This window comes from Sprattus sprattus (genome assembly GCF_963457725.1).
Source record: "Sprattus sprattus genome assembly, chromosome: 9".
NCBI lineage: Eukaryota > Metazoa > Chordata > Actinopteri > Clupeiformes > Clupeidae > Sprattus > Sprattus sprattus.
Window position 1 is genome coordinate 12,813,919 of NC_137928.1, and position 19,071 is coordinate 12,832,989.

At 44.8% G+C, this 19,071-nt stretch overlaps 3 protein-coding genes across 3 annotated transcripts; 2 read left to right on the forward strand and 1 right to left on the reverse strand.

The window, feature by feature from the left end:
* Positions 1-606: 606 nt before the first annotated feature.
* Positions 607-6,658, reverse strand: slc5a2 (solute carrier family 5 member 2; the record flags this gene model as incomplete). Its single annotated transcript, XM_080844898.1, has 15 exons — positions 6,581-6,658; positions 6,301-6,372; positions 6,063-6,167; positions 5,851-5,910; positions 5,480-5,584; positions 5,236-5,341; positions 4,714-4,794; positions 4,161-4,390; positions 3,830-3,965; positions 3,241-3,348; positions 2,704-2,854; positions 2,141-2,309; positions 1,551-1,766; positions 1,105-1,237; positions 607-827 (listed from the first exon to the last, which is right to left on the reverse strand). Exons 1-15 carry the CDS (start codon positions 6,602-6,604, stop codon positions 607-609), a joined length of 1,917 nt encoding a protein of 638 aa, XP_080701024.1. The 5' UTR covers positions 6,605-6,658.
* Positions 6,659-8,668: 2,010 nt separating this feature from the next.
* On the forward strand, positions 8,669-13,698 carry elmod1 (ELMO/CED-12 domain containing 1; the record flags this gene model as incomplete). The annotated part of the gene is made up of 10 exons (XM_080844959.1): positions 8,669-8,685; positions 9,691-9,836; positions 10,120-10,148; positions 10,331-10,428; positions 10,634-10,763; positions 11,196-11,329; positions 11,464-11,532; positions 12,417-12,467; positions 13,232-13,365; positions 13,523-13,698. The coding sequence occupies 10 exons, from the start codon at positions 8,669-8,671 to the stop codon at positions 13,696-13,698; spliced, it is 984 nt and encodes a 327-aa protein (XP_080701085.1).
* A 2,550-nt stretch (positions 13,699-16,248) lies between these two features.
* Positions 16,249-18,542, forward strand: kbtbd3 (kelch repeat and BTB (POZ) domain containing 3; the record flags this gene model as incomplete). Its single annotated transcript, XM_080844226.1, has 2 exons — positions 16,249-16,499; positions 16,925-18,542. 2 exons carry the CDS (start codon positions 16,249-16,251, stop codon positions 18,540-18,542), a joined length of 1,869 nt encoding a protein of 622 aa, XP_080700352.1.
* Between the last annotated feature and the right edge of the window lie 529 nt (positions 18,543-19,071).

The window sequence follows — 19,071 nt, forward strand, 5'->3', positions numbered from 1 at the left end:
TCACAGTAAGGTAGTGTGAAGACCTATAGATACTCAACTTATACATTTTTCAAATCGAATTGAGGTTTTTGCTCGAGAAGGTATATGTAATGTTTGAGAGATAGCTTAGATTCTCGGAACGTTATTATAACTCCATTGCCGCTTTTTATTTACCATAGCCAAGATGAGTGTTACATTTAACAAATACTCAAGAAACTGTAAAGAAACTGTCAGTCATGAATGCACCTTCTGCTTTTTTCTAACTAAGAAAACTAACCCCTAAGAGGAGCCCTCTTGATTGGCTGAACACACATGATTTAATTAATCAAGAGGGATAGACTGACAATATGCAAGGCAGAGAGGAGCTACTACTTAAATGAACAAAAGGTCAAGACTTGCTCAAGAGAGTGTTTTAACTTTATTTTGCTAACACACACTCTGCATGTTATAGTGTGACCCCCTATTTAATCCTTTATTAATATACTGTAGTACCTAGCACATTGATTCATTTGTGTTTTTCAGTTTACTTGAACAGAACTTAATGGCTGACTTAAAATTTAATTTGATTTGATGTATTACATACGTTTGATGTATATTGTATTACGCCACACATATGTAGACAGCCCCTCATGCATAGTAACCCCAGACAAAAATGGCTACAGTCATCATGACTAGTGCATTAGCATCCACTACATTCCGCCAGACAGGGTCTTCTCTGATGTCCGGTATTTGCTTGGACGCCTCGGTAACCTCCTCCTCAGTGGGCTCGGGAGCTTGGGTGCCACCCACTCCACAGAACCAGCCAATGAGACGACAGAGACCAGACTGAGTCTCAAGGGGATTGTCCACTGAAGACGACAGAATTAAACAGATAAGATCAATCTTCACTGGTCAAAGGTACAGTAACCGCCATTTGATGAATTCACACCAATATTCCCCCTGTGGTAAATGCCCTCAGAGGTCTTGATGAACAAATGTGTTGCATGTTGGACATTTCACATATAAACATAAAAATCTGCATCAATTTGCAAGATCACTGTTGACAGTGCATGTGTATCTGTCTAGGGGTGAGTGAGTATTTGTATCTGACTGGGTGTGTTAGCCTGTTAGTGTTTGTGTCCTTACCCGACTCCTCATCAATGGCTTTGGTCTTCTGCTCTGCCTTTCTGCGGGCGTTCCGAGCCTTCTCCTCTTCCACCCTGTCCAAATCAAGCCTCTCCTCCTTAGAGAATCGGAGGCTGAAGACCAGCCGGTGAAGCTGCAAAAGCAAGACATTCCCATCAAGAACCTCTCCACTGTTTATAATACCCAGAGTTCCTGGCTGGCAACCCCCCCCCCCCCCCCCCCCCCCCCCACACACACACACACACACACACAACCACACACACACAGAGATTAGCTGTGATTAGATCAGTTAAAGGTGGCAAATGATGAAATTTAATTTAATTCTTTGTTTGAAGTTCGTTCCTCTGAGTTCTGGAGATTTCAATTATTCTGTAGGTTTAAATCTCACTTGGAAACCTTTGGTGAAGATTCAGCTCTGCAATTCATCCTGCCAATAATACACTCACATGCATGTTCCCTATGGGTGGGGTGTTGTAGCTGACAAAGAGAGCCAGGAGGCCGGTGCAGAAGAATTGGATGATGGAGAAGTAGAGGTAGTGCACTCCACACACCACGGCGGGGCAGGGCGAGGGGAACACACAGCTCCCCGTGCCGAAGGCGAACTCGGCCCCCAAACGAGCCAGGCCCATGGCCAGCCCGCCCATCAAGCCCCAGAAAGCCCCCTGAAAGAGACATGTGTACACACCTTAGTCAACCAAGGGTCTGACCAAGCTACTACTATTTCTGAGCAATTGTTGACACTATATAAATCACCACAAAATATTCCAAATAAGAAAAAATCAAGCATTGCTGTGTATCTCTGGAGTTAGGATTTTATATTGCAGATAAACAGTATGCAATACTAAACAATACAAAAAAATACGGCACAAGAGTTAAACCAAATGTAACCAGGCTAGATATTTCTTAAGGTGGTGCCTTTTATTCCTTACCAAAAGTCATTGTGATGCATTCTGTGTAGTATAAAACCATCTGTATGTAAGATAAGCTCGGGCTGCTGTTAACAATGAAAGGCTTTCTATTGCACTGTCAAACTCACAGGCTCTGTGACTCTCTTGACAAACACAGCCAGGAGGAAGACGGCAGCAATGGGAGGAGCAAGGTAGCTCGTCACTGATTGGATGTAGTCGAACAGCTGACCGCTCTGGGCGGCCTGCACCACTGGGATCCAGCAGATGCTTATAGCCACGATGCAGAGGACCCAAACTCTGGTGAACAGAGAGGTGATAAGGGCCCCGCCGTACAAACACACATCCAAGGAATACACAGGAAGGACAGATAAGAGAAGTGAATGTCAGGACTTGTAATGATCTTATGGATTTTGTTGTAGAGCTATAGATTTCCTAATTATGGATACTCTCCATTTGGCGTCGGTATTAGTACACTATTTACAGTGTCTGTGTTTACATCTTCAGTATTTCAGATCTGCATAGTGTTTCATACGGCTTTATAAAACTATATATGCATTTTCAGAGGATTGGGTACATGCACAGCAATCATCACAGCAATCATCAGCATTGCTAATTTGGCGCAAACATTCAAAGCCTGGCTTTAAATATGCTTATTTCCACACGTAAACACACTGACGAGATGGTCCCTAACCTGCCCACAATCATGAGCTCTCGGTCCCTGGCCTGTGGCCGCAGGCGTGTCCAGATGTCCATGGTGAAGAGGGTGCTGCTACTGTTGAAGATGGAAGCCAGCGAGCTCATCAGAGCAGCCAGCATCACCGCCAGCATCAGGCCTCTCAGACCTGCAGGGCAGAGTTACGACAAGGCAATGCAAGGCAAGGGCTTTCACATCACAGTTAGCCAAAACAGGCACAACAAAAGATAATCATTTATGAACAATGTAAATAATTGCACAGTTGAAATAAATGAGAAAGTCATATGAAAGACAAAGGTAAACAGCAAAGGGATGTGCAGTGCATTTACATTAAGTCATTTAGCAGATGCTTTTATCCAAGGAAATTGTATTTTATACATCATGAGCAGTTATGGGTTCAGTGTCTTGCTCAAGGACACTTACACACTTTGTAAGGAGGAGTGGGGAGTCTACCTAGTAACCTTCCGATTACTAAACGACTCCTCTACCTCCTGTACCACTATGCATTGGCAGACAGGAGCAGCTGCAGATTACCATTGGGCATGATGGAGACCACCAGTTTGGGATAGGCTATGTTGGAGCAGCCCACTTCAGTCCCACACACCTGCTTACAGACCTCCGGCACCACACAGCCCACCTCATCTATAGGAAGCAGAACGCAACAGTATTACATCCTCTAGGAGGTATCGCCAGCATTACAGACCTCAGGCACCACACGGACCACCTCATCTATAGGAAGCAGAACGCAACAATACTAATCTTACATCCTCAAGGAGATATCGCCAGCATTTGAACACTGGTTTACAGGAAACAGGAACTAAATATTCATTACTGTCAATCATTGAATAGATGGTCCAAAGTCACCCCTATCACATTGTATCTTATTGACTGGACTTTTTTTTTTATATATATTTATTTTTGGGCTTTTTATGCCTTTAATTGTACAGGACAGTGAAGTGATGATAGGAAGCGAGGTGGAGAAGACGTTGGGAGAGGACCGGGAAACGACATCAGGCATCAGGCCAGACTTGAACCTGTGTCCCCGTGGGCAATGAAGCCCGTAAATGGGGCGCTTATCGGCTTGTGCCACAGTGCCCTCCCATTATGAGTAAGGTTTACTGACCTGGGTACAGCACTCGGCTGATCATGCCAGGGAACACCATGAGGAACATGGGGAAGAGTTTGAGGTAGCCACACATGATGCAGCCTGCCTTCACATGTGACAAGTTTTTAGCTGCCAAACAGCGCTGCACAATAACCTATCCAAGTAAACATTGCAGACAACATAAATGTGATCAGTAACTTTTGATATCAAGTGATGAAAAGTAGATAATGGCAATGCAGTCACACTGAATAAAATACACAGAGAATCTCTCCTTTGCTCCGTTGGGTTTTTTAAATGATAAGACTTATCTGACATTTTTATTTCCTGTACTTCTATGTGGTGTTCTCACCTGGTCTGTGCACCAGTACCAGCCTCCATTGATAGCGATGCCCAGCAGAACTCCGGGCCAGGGGAGATCACCTGAGACCGGGTCTCGGAGGAGGTTGAAGGCGTCTGCACGGGGGGTGTAGCACTGCTCTGAAATATTGTAGCGTAGAGGGTCCATGGATTCTGTGAGGGAAGGTATGGCTAAGCTGTACTTCTCCAGCAATGCGTTGTATCCCCCCACTTCGTGGAAGGCTAAAGGATGGGAGAGGTTGAGGGTGAGGAAAGCGGAAAACTTTACAGACTGTGGTTTCAATTGTGTTCACATATCAGTACCAATACATAATTTTGTCAGACATACAAAAACTTAACTGATAACCTTACCTCCTAACCTGTTGTTGATTTAAAGGGTATAGACTATAAATCAGCTTATTTTGTGCCTGTGTGTGTATAATCTATTCAAGGCACTGTTGTTATATAGTATCTTCACAGGATGCATTACAAGCTAAAAAGGGAGGCCATATTAGTTGGCCCATTTGAGTTGCAGCCTGGCGGCCAGTGCAGTCATCTGGACTCACAGAAGCCCATGAGGACAAAGGCGCCGGCAATTATGACGAAGGTCTGCACAGTGTCCGTGTACATCAGAGCAGCCAGGCCACCTAATCAGCAAACATTTAATTAGGGGAAGAGATTAGCCACACAGGGAATGCATTGTTGCTGTGGTTGGAAACAAACTTGTTGTTTTGCAACTCATCACAATCAATACATCTCAACTAAGCCATCCTCTGTTTCTGTATTGAATTAAACAGTATTCTGCTGTATTGTGTGGAGGTCAAACATAACATGAGGCGTGTTGCTTTGGTTAGACACACACCAGTCAACTATCAGTCATCTTAGTCAGTAGCTCAAAAGACAGTTGTTCAGAATGCAGTGGAGCTGCCCATACACAATATTGAAAGTTTTATGTGTTTTTATGTTATGTTCACACCATTAATTGCCACATACAGTATGTCTAGATACAGTATATTGATTGTTTTACTGTGAATTTGAATGGATGCACTGCCTATATGTGTAGAGCTGAAGGACCAAGTCTGTGTTACCTGTGACAGTATAGAGGGCTGTGATGCTGAGGAGCGCTATCACAGCCACGTAGATGTTCCACCCCAGAGCCTGCTGGATGAAGACGGCCCCAGAGAACATGTCCACCTGGAGACAGCGGGTGGATGGGTGGGGGAGATGGAGGATCCTTGGTAAGTTTTGCACAGAGAAAACTGGAGGAGATGATCATAATATCAGAATGTGGTCTTTTGGGGCATCCAACAAGCAACAGAGGCCCACACTCACACTTATCTTAGTGAAGATATAGAGGAACAGGGAGATGATGGACAGATATAAACTGATTCTGGATCCTCCAAACCTCTTTTTCAGGTACTGTGGCATAGTGATTACCTGTGAGCGACAGAGAGGCACTGAAAAATCATTACATTTTTGTCAGAGCTAAGTGTGAAATTTGATACCTTCTCTCCTAAAAGAATGTATACTCTATTTTCAAGTAGTCCCCCGATTTATTTAATACAGGACATCATAACTGTAATTGTAATGTAATCATCTACAGAAATGAAATACTATCAGCCACAGAGATCAAATCAAACTAAACTGTGAGCGATATGATGGTAATACATATATTTGGTGTTGTGATGGTGAATGTGAGTTACCCCAGCTGTCAAATAGACAGGGACAAACAGCCACCCCAGGAGCAGCACAATAAATATAGCCTGGCAGGATGACAAGTGGTCAAAAAATGAGCATTGAATGAATGAGGCACGGAAGTGAGTACTTGGTCATTCATTATATTTTTAACACACTTTATAGTACAGTAGAATTCAGTGTTTATGAGTCCAGTGACTCGGTAGGCTATAATACTCACGTTCCATTCAAAGCTCCCAACTGCTATTCCACTGGCTGCCCCTGTCCCCGCAAGGCCAACAAAGTGCCCACTGCCAATGTTGCTGGCAAATAATGAGGCACCGACCTGTGGATGGACACACAAACCCCTGAATCATCTCATCTGAGATGGCAAGTGAGAAGTACATTCTCATAAACCACAGAAAATCTGGTGTCTCTGGTTTCTGGTCTCTTGAGTTTCTGGTGTCTGCAGAACTCACCGGCCACCACACCATGGTGCGTCCGGCAAGAAAGTAGCCTCCCACTGTTCCGCGATTTGTCCTGAACATAGACTGACAAGACAATAGGTGTCCCAGACATGATTTCTCATTTACATTGTAATTATGCATCTAGCAGACACTTACAGGATATGGTGATACAAATGTATAACACTGAGTTTAACTGATGTATATGTGTATGTACATATATATAACTGGGCATGTAAAGCACATTACAGATACAAACGGGCTGACACGTTAGACAAACAGAAAAGATACTTACCCAAACACCGACTCCAATAACCATGACAAAATAGCCTATAATGACAGCGATATCTGCTGGATTGTTAATGGTCGCCTTGTCTGTGGCCACAGGTGAAGTTGTTGGCATGATTGTGGCAGACATCATGCACTAGGAGTGTTTACCAAGTTCACACAATACAATAATCCCCAATGTGCCCAGTGAACGGCAATGACACAGCTTAAGGAGCCGTACTTCTAATGGGAAGAAAAAGGGGGGATGACAGAGAAACAAGTCTACTGGACCTTTGGTCGCTTAAAATGAGCTGATGTAGGGGTTTATTAATTACAATAATTATTAACACATTCTTACAAGAGTCTTGGGATTTACCCATACAAGAAAGGATCTCTGAACGTGTAGTTTAGGGCCATCAGACAGTCTATTAACCATTTATAGAGCATGTACACTGACACTTCTAACGTTAGTGCTAAAATATCAGATTACTTCAAGCAAAAACAAACGTCAGGTATAGATTGTATGAGGGCATCTGATGGCACTGGTAACCATAGCAATTATTAACACTGCCATTCCAGAAACAGTGTTTTCAGGATAATAGACTACCGAAGGTCACAGAGCGGGGGACATTTTGAAGCTGTGAACTATGTAGTACTCAATGACAATTGTGAAGCCATGGGCACGTGTAGGCTATTGTATTATTCACTTGTTTTACAGGACAATGCATGCTACTACTTAACAACTAGTGCTAAATGCAAAATAAGGGGCCTGTGCTAACAGAGTAAGAAAAGAAAAGTGGTGGAGTTTAAATAATTATTGCGTGTGACATGATGAATGATTTGAACACTTGATTAGTCTCGTGGTTCAAAATAACTGACACCTGTGTTTTTTACACTGAAGTCACCTGACACACATTGGTGTTATATTTTGCTCTACACAAAGCTGCATGGGAAACATTAGTTCTTGTTCTCTGATTAAATCAGTTAAATTATTTTTGATACGTTGCATTTTGGAACATTTCTTTATGGAAAGGTCTGTCTCATATTTGAAGAAATATAAAGCCAATGAGTAAGATCTTGGCATTTATAGCTTGAGTACATGTGTGGATTTTGTGAGTTTGGGGTAAAAACCACTTGCCACCACCCCCCTGGTGTGACAAACAAAGGTCCCTCATATTCAATAAGCTTGTGAGTTTCCTACATCTTCAGAAAGACCTTTGTACAAAACCATGTCACAACTCACTGATTTTGACAGTGGTTGTAGGCATGGGTGTAGAAGTCATATGTACAGACTCCTTTTTAGTAACCTACTGTTCATAATTCAGGGCCAGTATGAAGCACATTAATGTTGTTAGGATATAATAGGGCACTTCGGTTGTCCACATAAACTATACATTCTGGTTGTGCACGATAGCCGAACGAAAACACTGTAAATGTTTGGAATGTATCCCGTGGCCATTCTTGTGATAAAGTTGCCCTTGGTGCTGTTGTTACTGTGCAAGAAAATCATCTGCTTGAGAAAGACTACCCCTGCTGGACAAAAGTGTGCAGTCGTTTCCTTGCATATGTGTCTACAGTGCGTTGTTAAGCTGGAGAGTACCATGGACGGCTAGCGGGTACCTGAGCCTGAGCCAGTGCGACGGAGATGCCCATAGCCGCCACGGAATCCATTTTCATTCGCCTTTGCACAACAAACACCAGGTAAATCATGATGCTGGACTTAAAACGTTGCCCTTGGATTTACAAACGAGAAATCTCTCTTGGTTAATGAGAGTGCATGTTTCTAATGCCTGCACGTCTGTGCCTTTCACTGCTATGATTAAGCTTGACGAATGTTTCTTTCATCAGAAGAGCCATGATGTACGTGACTTTTGGTGGTGGCACATTCAAGTATTAGTACTTGTGTTTAACTATGTAGGCCGGAGTCTGTTTTATCTCGATACGTGAATAGTGTTGCAGAAGTAATTCAATGGTCCAGACATTCAAGGTGTTTAATGGCGGAATCTAATTATGTAAGAAATCATTGATATCTTAAACCGTCGATGGGTGACTCTTTGGGTTTCTTGTCGTTTTAGATTTATTTCCCTCTTTGTGTGAAGAAAGAGAGGACAACACAATGAAGCATTTTCTAAGGTAAGCATTTTTTTCCCCAGAACAATTTGCTCTTTATGGTTTGTTATTGGTATTTTCCAATGATTCCCTTGTTACTCAAAAAAGGATGTCCAGCAAGAGCCTCTTCAGGGGTGACCCATTGATAAATGCACCCAATCGTATCGCCATATCTGGCTTATCAAACAAACCGTTCAGAGACGATGCGTATTTTAATAGCATTTGTGCGTATTTGTTTGTCGAGCTTGAAGCCTCCGCGTGAAAATACATTATTAATGATCATTCTATCGGAATGAATGTGGTCTGCCTATGTCACACATTACAGCAGCTTGGAATTGTGACGGTACTGCATTAACTAATTTTTCTTCATGCTACACTGAGACAAATAGACTGCAATAAAAACCAAGCCCCTAAAATAACGTGATCCACATAAATTAAGCGCATGCACGCACGCACGCACGCACACACACGCACACACACACACACACACACACACACACACACACACACACACACACACACACACACACACACACACACACACACACACACACACACACACACACAAGAGAGAGAGAGAGGGCTTTTCTATTTATGTTTGCCCTGTCCCCCCTGCACTAGATTACAGTGGTGTGTCTCATTTTAATTCTCCTTTTCTGCCCTGATTTCTGAAGACGAATACACACTTCTCCTCCCAATTCATTTTTTCTCTAAAAGCCAGCAAGTAGAATGGCGCCAACTGAAACCCCATTTGAAACACTGATGTGTTTGCATTACCATTGTTACAGACTTTGTCCTCTACTGCACCCACACCACAGCCCTATGCAGCACTAATGTCCCAGGTCACCTGCTGCAACATGGGCTTATGTAATGCCCCACTTGTCCATTTTTCCATTCGCTGGCCTCAGGAGAAGCCTTCATGAAGATCCTTGAAAGATTTTTTTTCTTTCCTCACTCTGCCCTATCTCTGTGAGAATGTATTTTAACAGTCTCTCTCACTCTTCCTCTGTCACTCATTTTCTCTCTTAGAGCACTGACACAGTTCTTCACTTTCCTGTACTGCAAATTTCTCTGGAGAACCCTTAAGTTTGTGACCAGGAAGCTCACGGGCAGATGCGAGCTGCAGCGCATTTGCCACAACCACAAGCCAGGGGCCAAGAGAACTTTTAAGATTGGTGAGCAGCACACACTCCTGGGGGACAGGATGTGATCTAGATGCATTCATTTAAAATGTATCGTGAGTCTCTCCAGTTTCTCTGTTGCAGAATACTTTCTCTCTGATAAATAGTTTAATGTCTTTTCAGCCCTGAAGATTCATATTTTATAACTAATGAGTCATATTTTATAACAATTAGTCGCTTTTACAAAGAAAGCCAATGAAGAGTGTGATTTCTGCTTAAGGTAACATATTTAGACCAGATAACTTGAAATTAACCACACTGTGTCCTTTCTACACAGAGCACTCTTTGAAGTCCTCCAAAAATGAGGTGCGTGAATTTTAGCATGGAAGCCCTTTTCCTCCCTTGGTTGTTTTTCTGTATTCAATATTCACAGAGTGTGTGCAGTGACAAAGGATTGTGAATTGCCGTGACTCACCGCAGCGCTCGTGAGGACAGTGGGGGATCCCCGTGACTCCCCTGCCTCTGACTCTCATGTCTTTCCCCCTCAGGTCTTGCAGTCTGCTGTGGCAGCGAGCCCAGATGCTGTGGAGAGGATCGTCGATGAGATCTTGGATCTGAAGAAGATCAGCCCAGATGTGAACCTACAGTAAGTCTGGGCTTGGGCGGTGACCCTCTGGTAAAATATAGACATCTCCAAAATAACATCAAAATGCACTACTCACTCAAAAGTGTCCGCAGACTTATGAACACTCTTTTGGGTCTTTTTGCCTAAGGCTGGCTTTCATATACAAATACAGTTACATGGTGAGTGTTGATTCAGAGTCCCTGTTCTTTGTCCCTCTTCCCCCTAGGCTGGGCATCTCTCTGCAGGCCTGCCTGTTCCAGATCGTGGGCTACAGGGGCCTGGTGGCTGAGGTGGAGAAACTTCGCAGAGAGCCGTACGACTGTGAGAACACAGACCACGAGGATATGCTTCTGAGGGTGAGGAGATGGGGGACAGGCTACAAACACAGATAAACAAATAACAATAAAGAAATATCCACTATGTGGATAAATAAATAAATACCTGGACTGTAGATAAACAGATGAAGAAGCACCTGCAGTATAGTAAAGTTATAGTAAACAAAGGAAAGACCAGTCAGATGCAGAAGCAGGAGACTTGCAAACAAACTTGCAGTACACCTAGAATGGAATATTCCTCTCTGCATAAAAGTGTACTTCAAAGGCTTCTAAAACTAAATAACCTTTCAGCAGAGGATGTAGAATTGAATTTGTAAACGTTCTCCCGTTGCGCTTAAGGCTGCTTGGGGATTCCTTAGAGCATTTTGGAGCGTGTGAGTTTTTCCGTTGGGCTGTAACCTTGTTCTTCACCACTGGGGCCACACTGATTGAAGTCCTCTTCCTTCGATGCAGCTTTGGAAGGCTCTGTCCCCCGAGGTTCCTTTGAGCGGACGCATCTCAAAACAGTGGAGTGACATCGGCTTCCAAGGCAGCGACCCCAAGACCGACTTCAGAGGAATGGGACTTCTGGGACTGCATAACCTGCTGTAAGTGTGTATCATCTTTATTTATACTACTTGAGATTTCACTTTGTTTTGAACACTTAATGTTATCACCTTCAGATAAACTGTGAATTCAGAATTATATTTGTGACGTGTTTTCTGTATACTCTTTTGTTAAGGTATTTTGCAGAGCATGACAAGGCCACAGCCCTGCAAGTGCTCCATGACTCTCAGCAACCCAAGCACAGGTGGGGAGGTGAACATAGGCTCACACACACACACACACGCACACAAACACACACACACACACACACACACACACACACACACACACACACACACACACACACACACACACACACACACACACACACACACACACACACACACACACACACACACACACACACACACACACACACGCGCGCGCACACACACACGCACTCGACACACACATGCACAGACACATTTATATTCCTTGTATTGCCGTGAAATGTTAACAGAATGCTCAGTATATACCATCCATCCACACTGCTCCAATGCTTCATTACATTCCTCAGGGTGAAATGTTCACACACTGTTTGCTTTGGTTGTGTTTGCAGCATGATGACAGTTGATTTGTTCACTCTCTCTCTCTCTCGTGTCGCCTAGAGCTTTTGTTTACAGTGGCTATGAAGTCTGCTTGTGTCACTTCTTTTCTTCTTTGCTGCTTTGCCTGTCATTGAACAGAGGCCATCACTTTGCCTGTGCGCGTCTTTTGTGGCATCTTCTTTTCACCCCCCTCTCTCACCCCTCACCTTTCATTTGCCCCATCACCATGACAACAGGACCTCTTGAAAGATGTCCACAGAGTCCAGGTAATACATGTTCTGTCTGTCACTCACACCGTTCAGAATCATTTCATTTGATTCACGTGATTGTTTTCTTCTCAGTTTTGATTTATTTATTCATTTTTTGGGGGAAAACATTCTAAACTCTAACATTGACATATTCAAGATTGTGTGCCAACTGATGATGAGGTTCATTTGATTTGGAACAGTGACTGATTGCGTCTGCTATTTGCTGTGCTGTAAGTAGGAGAACAGAATTCAAATCTCTGACTATCTTGTCTTTGTTCTGTTCACCGACTCAGCAAGATGAGCAAGGCGGATTGGGAGAAAAACAGTTTTGACAAAGCCATTGGGTAAGGAGCCGCTGTCTTCACTGACAGTATTCACACACATCCACACGCTGAAAGCACAGCTGCACACGCTGAGAGCACAGCTGCACTAAACGCAGGGAGGATGAGAGTGAGAGAGATAGATGTAGAAGAAAGAGAGGTAGAGAGAGATGCAGAACGTAGAAATAGGGTGCTGATCCATGCCTGTCAGGTTCTTCATCTTTCATTAGACTGGCACAAGTGCAGACACACACACACACACATACATGGTCTCTCTCTCTCACACACACCCAACACCCCACCCCCATTCACACACACACACACATACTCAGCAGATAGCTCCCTAAAAGTAGCATGACTGACTGATAAGAAGCTTGATGCTTACTGAAGCAAAATTCAGATTTTGTTCATTTCGCTACAAGAACATGCCTTCAGTTCAAATTAAATGATAGAGATCTACACTGTTTACCTCTTCGCACAACCCAATCTGGATCGGAAAATGTAAAATGAGATTTTATTCACTTTAAATAAAAAAAGCTCTTTGAAAAGTGAAATAAGTTTTCTTCCTATGAAGAGTCAGTGTGCCACAGTCCTCTGTAAAATAGGACTTACGCGTTTAAAGGCTAAGGATGAAAATTAAAAGTAGATATTCATAAGGCTTTGCAATAAGGATGTACATAAGAATCTCTTCTTTTTGATAAAAGGGATAAAATAAGATGATTGAGTTCTGAGTTGATTTGTTTGAAAAAGCAAGAGCAAGTTGATAGACTCATGGTGTTTGCCCATAGGTTCTCGTTTGCCATTGTGGGCATCAACATAACGGAGCTGGTCTACTCCCTGCTGGTGAGCGGAGCTCTGAAGACCCACGTTTACAACGTGGCACCAGAGATGCCCAGCCTGGTCCACTTCCAGCAGACCTTCTGTAAGTAGTCCTCTCACCATCACCATCACCATCTATTTTTTCCTTTCATATTCTTCAGCTCCGTGTATCTCCTAATTAAACCTCTCCCTTTTTGTCATTTAACCTTGACGTCCCCATTACTCATGTGTCCTTGGGGTTCCTCTCTCCTCCTTTATAGGTTACCTGATGCAGGAGTTCCATAAGTTCTGGATCGACGAGAACCCATGTGACATCATGGAGTTCAACCGCATCCGCGAGAAGTTCCTGCGTGGGGTGACCAAGCAGCTGAAGAACCCCAACATGGCGCTCTGCCCTCACTCCCCTGCCTCTGACCTCCACCTCATAAACCTGTGATCCCACTGTACCCTCCTCCCCCTTCTCATCACTGCCAAATGCTTGTGCCAAAATCCCACCTCATCTCAGTGCATGCTGGTAATCACTATATCTGTCATTTCTAGTGGTGTTGGCCAACCATGGTGGTTTAGATTTCATTGTCAAATATCTTCTACTACAGACTAGATTGTTTTGAACAAAACATGCCAGCTCAAATCGAAAGAGGAAGTGTGGTCAAATAGCTTCTTTTCTCTACGCTGCCTATATATTCTCCAGCACATATCATGGAATGTCAAGTGTGTGGAGTAGGGTAGATTTGCAGCTCTGAATGTGTCCATTTCGGCTCAAAAATTATTGTTCTTTATGGGTTCTTGAAAAACCCCAAGCCTTTGCATAGAACTTCTTACACAAGGAGTCTTGTGTCGTAAAGGATTCCCCAGCTGATTGCTGGTAGCCAAAAAAGCCCCTATAAAAAGTCGGTAGAACCTTCTTTAAGATTCCAGTATTGGACTTATTTTAACCATATAAAATGGTCGGTGGTTGGCCCTGGAATGATGGATTTTAAACAATGGTCATTTATTTATTTTATTGACTATTTGTGTGTCCACACATACTCATATCAAGTTCACTAATTCAGACATTTTAATCACAGTGTCTTGTTTAACGATTGTCTTGCTTTAATTGATTGTGAAAAAAATCTAATATGTACTCACAATGTTATGTATGTTTTGCTTTGTTTAATCAATTCAAAGATTGTCTCATCAACAATGATTGTTTATTTTTGGTGCTTATATCTCACGCTAATGGTTTTCTAATGTGTCTCATTTTTATGAAAACCCACTTCTAAGTCTGTTGAAAAGGGGGATGTGTGCATACTAGGCCTACTTCATACGGTAAATAACACAGAATCAGAATGATGCTTTGTACAATTTTCATGATGACATCTTTGATGGTAAACTATAGAAATAGAGTTATTTATCTGATATATCTGTTGTAATCGCTTCTCTTTGGAGAGTGTTGTAAAGCTTATTTTCAAGTGGCAACCACTAAAATACTGCTTGATATTTAGCTTTTGTATGCTTATCTCTCTGCAAATGTCAGTTATTCCCTTGTTTTCTTTAAACCTCTAGGCTGGCTTGGTTTATTTGCCACACACACACACACACACACACACACACACACACACACACACACACACACACACACACACACACACACACACACACACACACACACACACACACACACACACACAGTGAATTTAATAACCTATTTATTAATTTAGGGTCTTATATTTTTGCAATGTAGATTGCTCCATAGATTTATACTATTAGCTTGCTGTCTAAAAGATGCTTTGCTCAAAGTATTTCTGGTGCAACTCCTAAACCTGTCATTAGTCTGTTATGGAATTCATTTCACAATCATGTTATGCTTTTCATTTCAAATAAAGATGATATCTGTGAAGTATAGCCTACGTGTTTTGCAATTATAGATTGAACTATCTCTAGTTAATAAACAAATTAGATTCGCCCAATATCTTATTTAGACCCATACACCAGTCAAACACTGTATTGGGAGCAATGTCCTTGATGGAATAATTTGGGCTGGTGCATTTTGTATGGTGGGGGTATTGACCTATGTCTATGGTTTCGACTACGGTAGATAGGAAACACTCTTGTCGACGCGTGATGTCACATCCTGGGCGCGCACTGTATACTATTGCACATGCGCGTAGCTTTTCCTAGTCAGTCTTTAACGGAGCGACTGCTGTCCAGGGTGCTGAAACTGTGAGTACATTATTACAATGACGGCGGCTAAAATGTACAAACTCGGCTAACTGCAGTCTGTCCCAAAGATGGTGGTTTGTAGCGTATCTTCAGCCGAAACTAATTTCTAGTTTATAAACTATTTAATTAGTATTTTTTTTTTATCTTAACTGGCCTCCATGGAGTCGCACTAAATGCAAGATACCGAGATGACAAGGACCTACTGTTTGGTGCCAATCAATTATTTATCAGTGGACTGACTTCTGAGCTCCGACTCACGTTTGTTGGCCACGGTCATAACATTGCACCAAACTAATGACTGAGTCGCTGTTAAATGAGCTTGTCATTCCAGGTTTTCCTGCGTGAAAACGTGACTCCATAACCTTCTTTTGCCTCAGAATGCAGAGCACGAACAACAAAGTGATTGTTTGAGTCATTCCAGGTAATACTGAAACCAGAACCTAGATTCTCTTTAATTGTCTGTAACTTAATTGTATTCGCTACTCACAAACCTACTTTGATAGTGTGACAAATAAATACCATAATGCCAGGGAATGCAGGAAACAAGATTGCTATTCAGATTTGATTAAGAAACTTTATGCGTATGTGAATGTTTGCAAACATGTTATTCACCCAGTGTAAGTGTGACAAAAGATGTTTGAGCAGAGAGGTGCATGTTGCATGCGATGTCCTGAAACAGCATGGCCCCTCCCTGTTCATCTGCACACTCATTCCTGCAGTTAAAAACTCACTGACCCCTTGTTCCCCCACCCTCCTCCATCCCTCCCTTCCAGACCCTGGAGCCATGGCCGGGCGTTGCAACGGCGCTGCAGCCTGGAGCGCCCCCCTGGCCTCTGGGGCCGGGCCACTCTGCAATGGGGAACGGTCACAACAGCGCTCCATGGTAGTTGTGTCTGAGGCCCACGGCCAGCAGATCCTAGGCGTGCTGCGAGGCTTCAGGGAGAGGGGCCTGCTCTTCGACTTCAACATCCTGGTGCGGGACGAGAATTTCCCCTGCCATCGCTGCGTGCTGGCGGCCTGCAGTGACTTCTTCAGGTCAGTCAGGGACCCGTGGGACTGCTGCATGAGGGAGATACTTCTGTGACATACTATCGCCCATATTATGCCCCACACTGCCACCTCTCCTCAGCCTACACCCCCTTCCCTTATACCCCACACTGCCACCTCTCTCATGCCCCACACTGCCACCTCTCGTCAGCCTACCCCCCTTTCCCTTACCTTATGTATGGGGACTCAGTTAATCTAAATGTCTACTGGGACTCACAGACTCTTTAAATACATACTGTTCATCTATCCATGGGTTGAACAGATATGATTTGCAATAAGGTCAACCTTTGGCCTCTGACCTCTGGCCTGAAGCTTGATCATGTAATGTCATGTGGATGTGTGACATTATATTAGGTGTTATGGCGATATTATATATTTCTCTCTCTCTCCTCTGTGTTCTTTTTATATCACAGGGCCATGTTTGAGGTGAACATGAGGGAACGGGATGACGGTACTGTAACGATAAGCAACCTCTCATCCCAGGCGATCAAGGCCTTCCTGGACTTTGCCTACACAGGCGAGGCAGAGATCACAGAGGACAATGTGGACATGCTCTTCCAGCTCTCCTCCTTTCTCCAGGTCTCCATCCTCTCCAAGGCCTGCAGCGACTTCCTCGTCAAGATCCTCGACCTCTCTAACTGCTTGCAGCTGCTGGCCGTTGCCGAGGGCTACGGCTCCTCCCGCCTTCTGCGCTGTGCCACCGAGTTCATCACGCAGAGCTTCCACTCGCTCAGCGGCACGCCCGACTTCCTGGACATGCCCTCCTCTGTGCTGCACACCTGCCTGGCGGCCGATGCCCTCAACGTGCCCGACGAGGAGAGCGTGCTACGGGCACTGCTGCTGTGGACCAAGCAGGACCTGGAGGGGCGGCAGAGGCTGCTGCCAGACCTGCTGGCCCACGTCAGGCTCCACCAGCTGCCCCCTGCTGTCCTGGAGGAGGTAGGGCGCTCGGAGGGCCTACTGTTGGGAGAGGGCAAGTGCGGCAGGCTGGTGGGAGAGGCGGTGGAGAAGCTGAGGGAGTTCAGCGGGTTCTTCCCAGACGCCAGACTGGCCACCACTGAGAGCTACATCTACGTGCACAAGACAGAAGAGAACGGGGAGATCAGCCATGCATTCTGCTACAACATCAACACGGACCGCTGGTGTGAGCTGCCGCAACAGGCGGCGCGCCTTGCCGACATGCCCGGCTCCAGTATGGCCAGCTTCGGTGAGAAGCTCTTTGTGACGGGTGGCTGCCACGGCAACTGCTGCCGCGCGGTGCGCCTGCACATCGCAGAGCCACACCACGAAGCCACGGAGGAGACGTGGTGCTACTGCCCCGTGGCGGAAACCTTCAGTCCGGCGCCGCCAATGCAGAGGCCGCGCACCATGCATGTGTCGGCCACAGCGCTCGACCGCATCTACGTGATCGGCGGCAAGACCCGGGGCCCGCGCGGGGTCCGGAGCCTGCTGGACGTGGAGTACTACGACCCGCTGAAGCGCCGCTGGCACTCCGTGAGCCCGCTGCCCCGGGGCATCTACTTCCCAGAGGCCAGTGCGTGCGGCAGCGTCATCTACACGCTGGGCTCTGAGGTGGAGATGGCCGACGTGTTCAACCCCTCGCTGGACTGCTTCTTCCGCTACGACGCAGCCATCGACCAGTGGAGCCAGCTGGTGGCAGAGTTCGGCCAGTTCTTCCACGCCACGCTGGTCAAAGCAGTCCCCGTGAACGAGACGCTCTACCTGTGTGACCTATCCACCTACAAGGTGTACAGCTTCTGTCCCGAGACGTGCGTCTGGAAGGGCGAGGGGTCGTTTGAGTGCGCCGGCTTCAATGCGGGCGCCATTGGCGTCAGAGACAAGATCTACATCCTGGGCGGAGACTATTCCCCCGACGAGATCACAGATGAGGTGCAGGTGTACCACAGCGGGCGCTCCGAGTGGGAAGAGGTGGCACCGATGCCACGGGCACTCACCGAGTTCCACTGCCAGGTGGTCAGCTTCAACCGCTACAGGGACCCCTGGAGGACCGACCCAGTTGAGTCGCCATGACGCCATCCATGGAGAACTACTGCAGGGATGAAACACTGCACTTACACCACCTCCTCTACCCCCATATGATAGCATCACTGAGGAGATTTGATACTTTAATGTGTCTTATATTTTAGATTCATTCTATTCTATACATTTTATTATTTTTTTTACTATTTAACAGTCAGGTTGTATTGTCAGCATTCAACATTTTTACGTTTTGTTCATTTTATTATAGCATTACATTATTTTTTTTTACTGTTCCAAATACAACATTTCATTTGTGTTACTTTGTACATATGTTACTTGTATCATTTTTACAACAGTCATAGGTGGAAGAGGTGGACATTTCCATGAGGTATGCTGTCATCTTCCATGCAGAGTATCAGGCCCCTCCTGTGGAGGAATGTACAGCAACCCGGCCTGGTCCTGTGCCTTAGACCCAGAAGAGCCATATAAACCTACTGTTTTCAGACATTTTCAGACCATGTAGGAGTGTTGAAGTGATTACATACTCCTCTCCGCAGTCATCCACTCAGTCCTCGCTGTC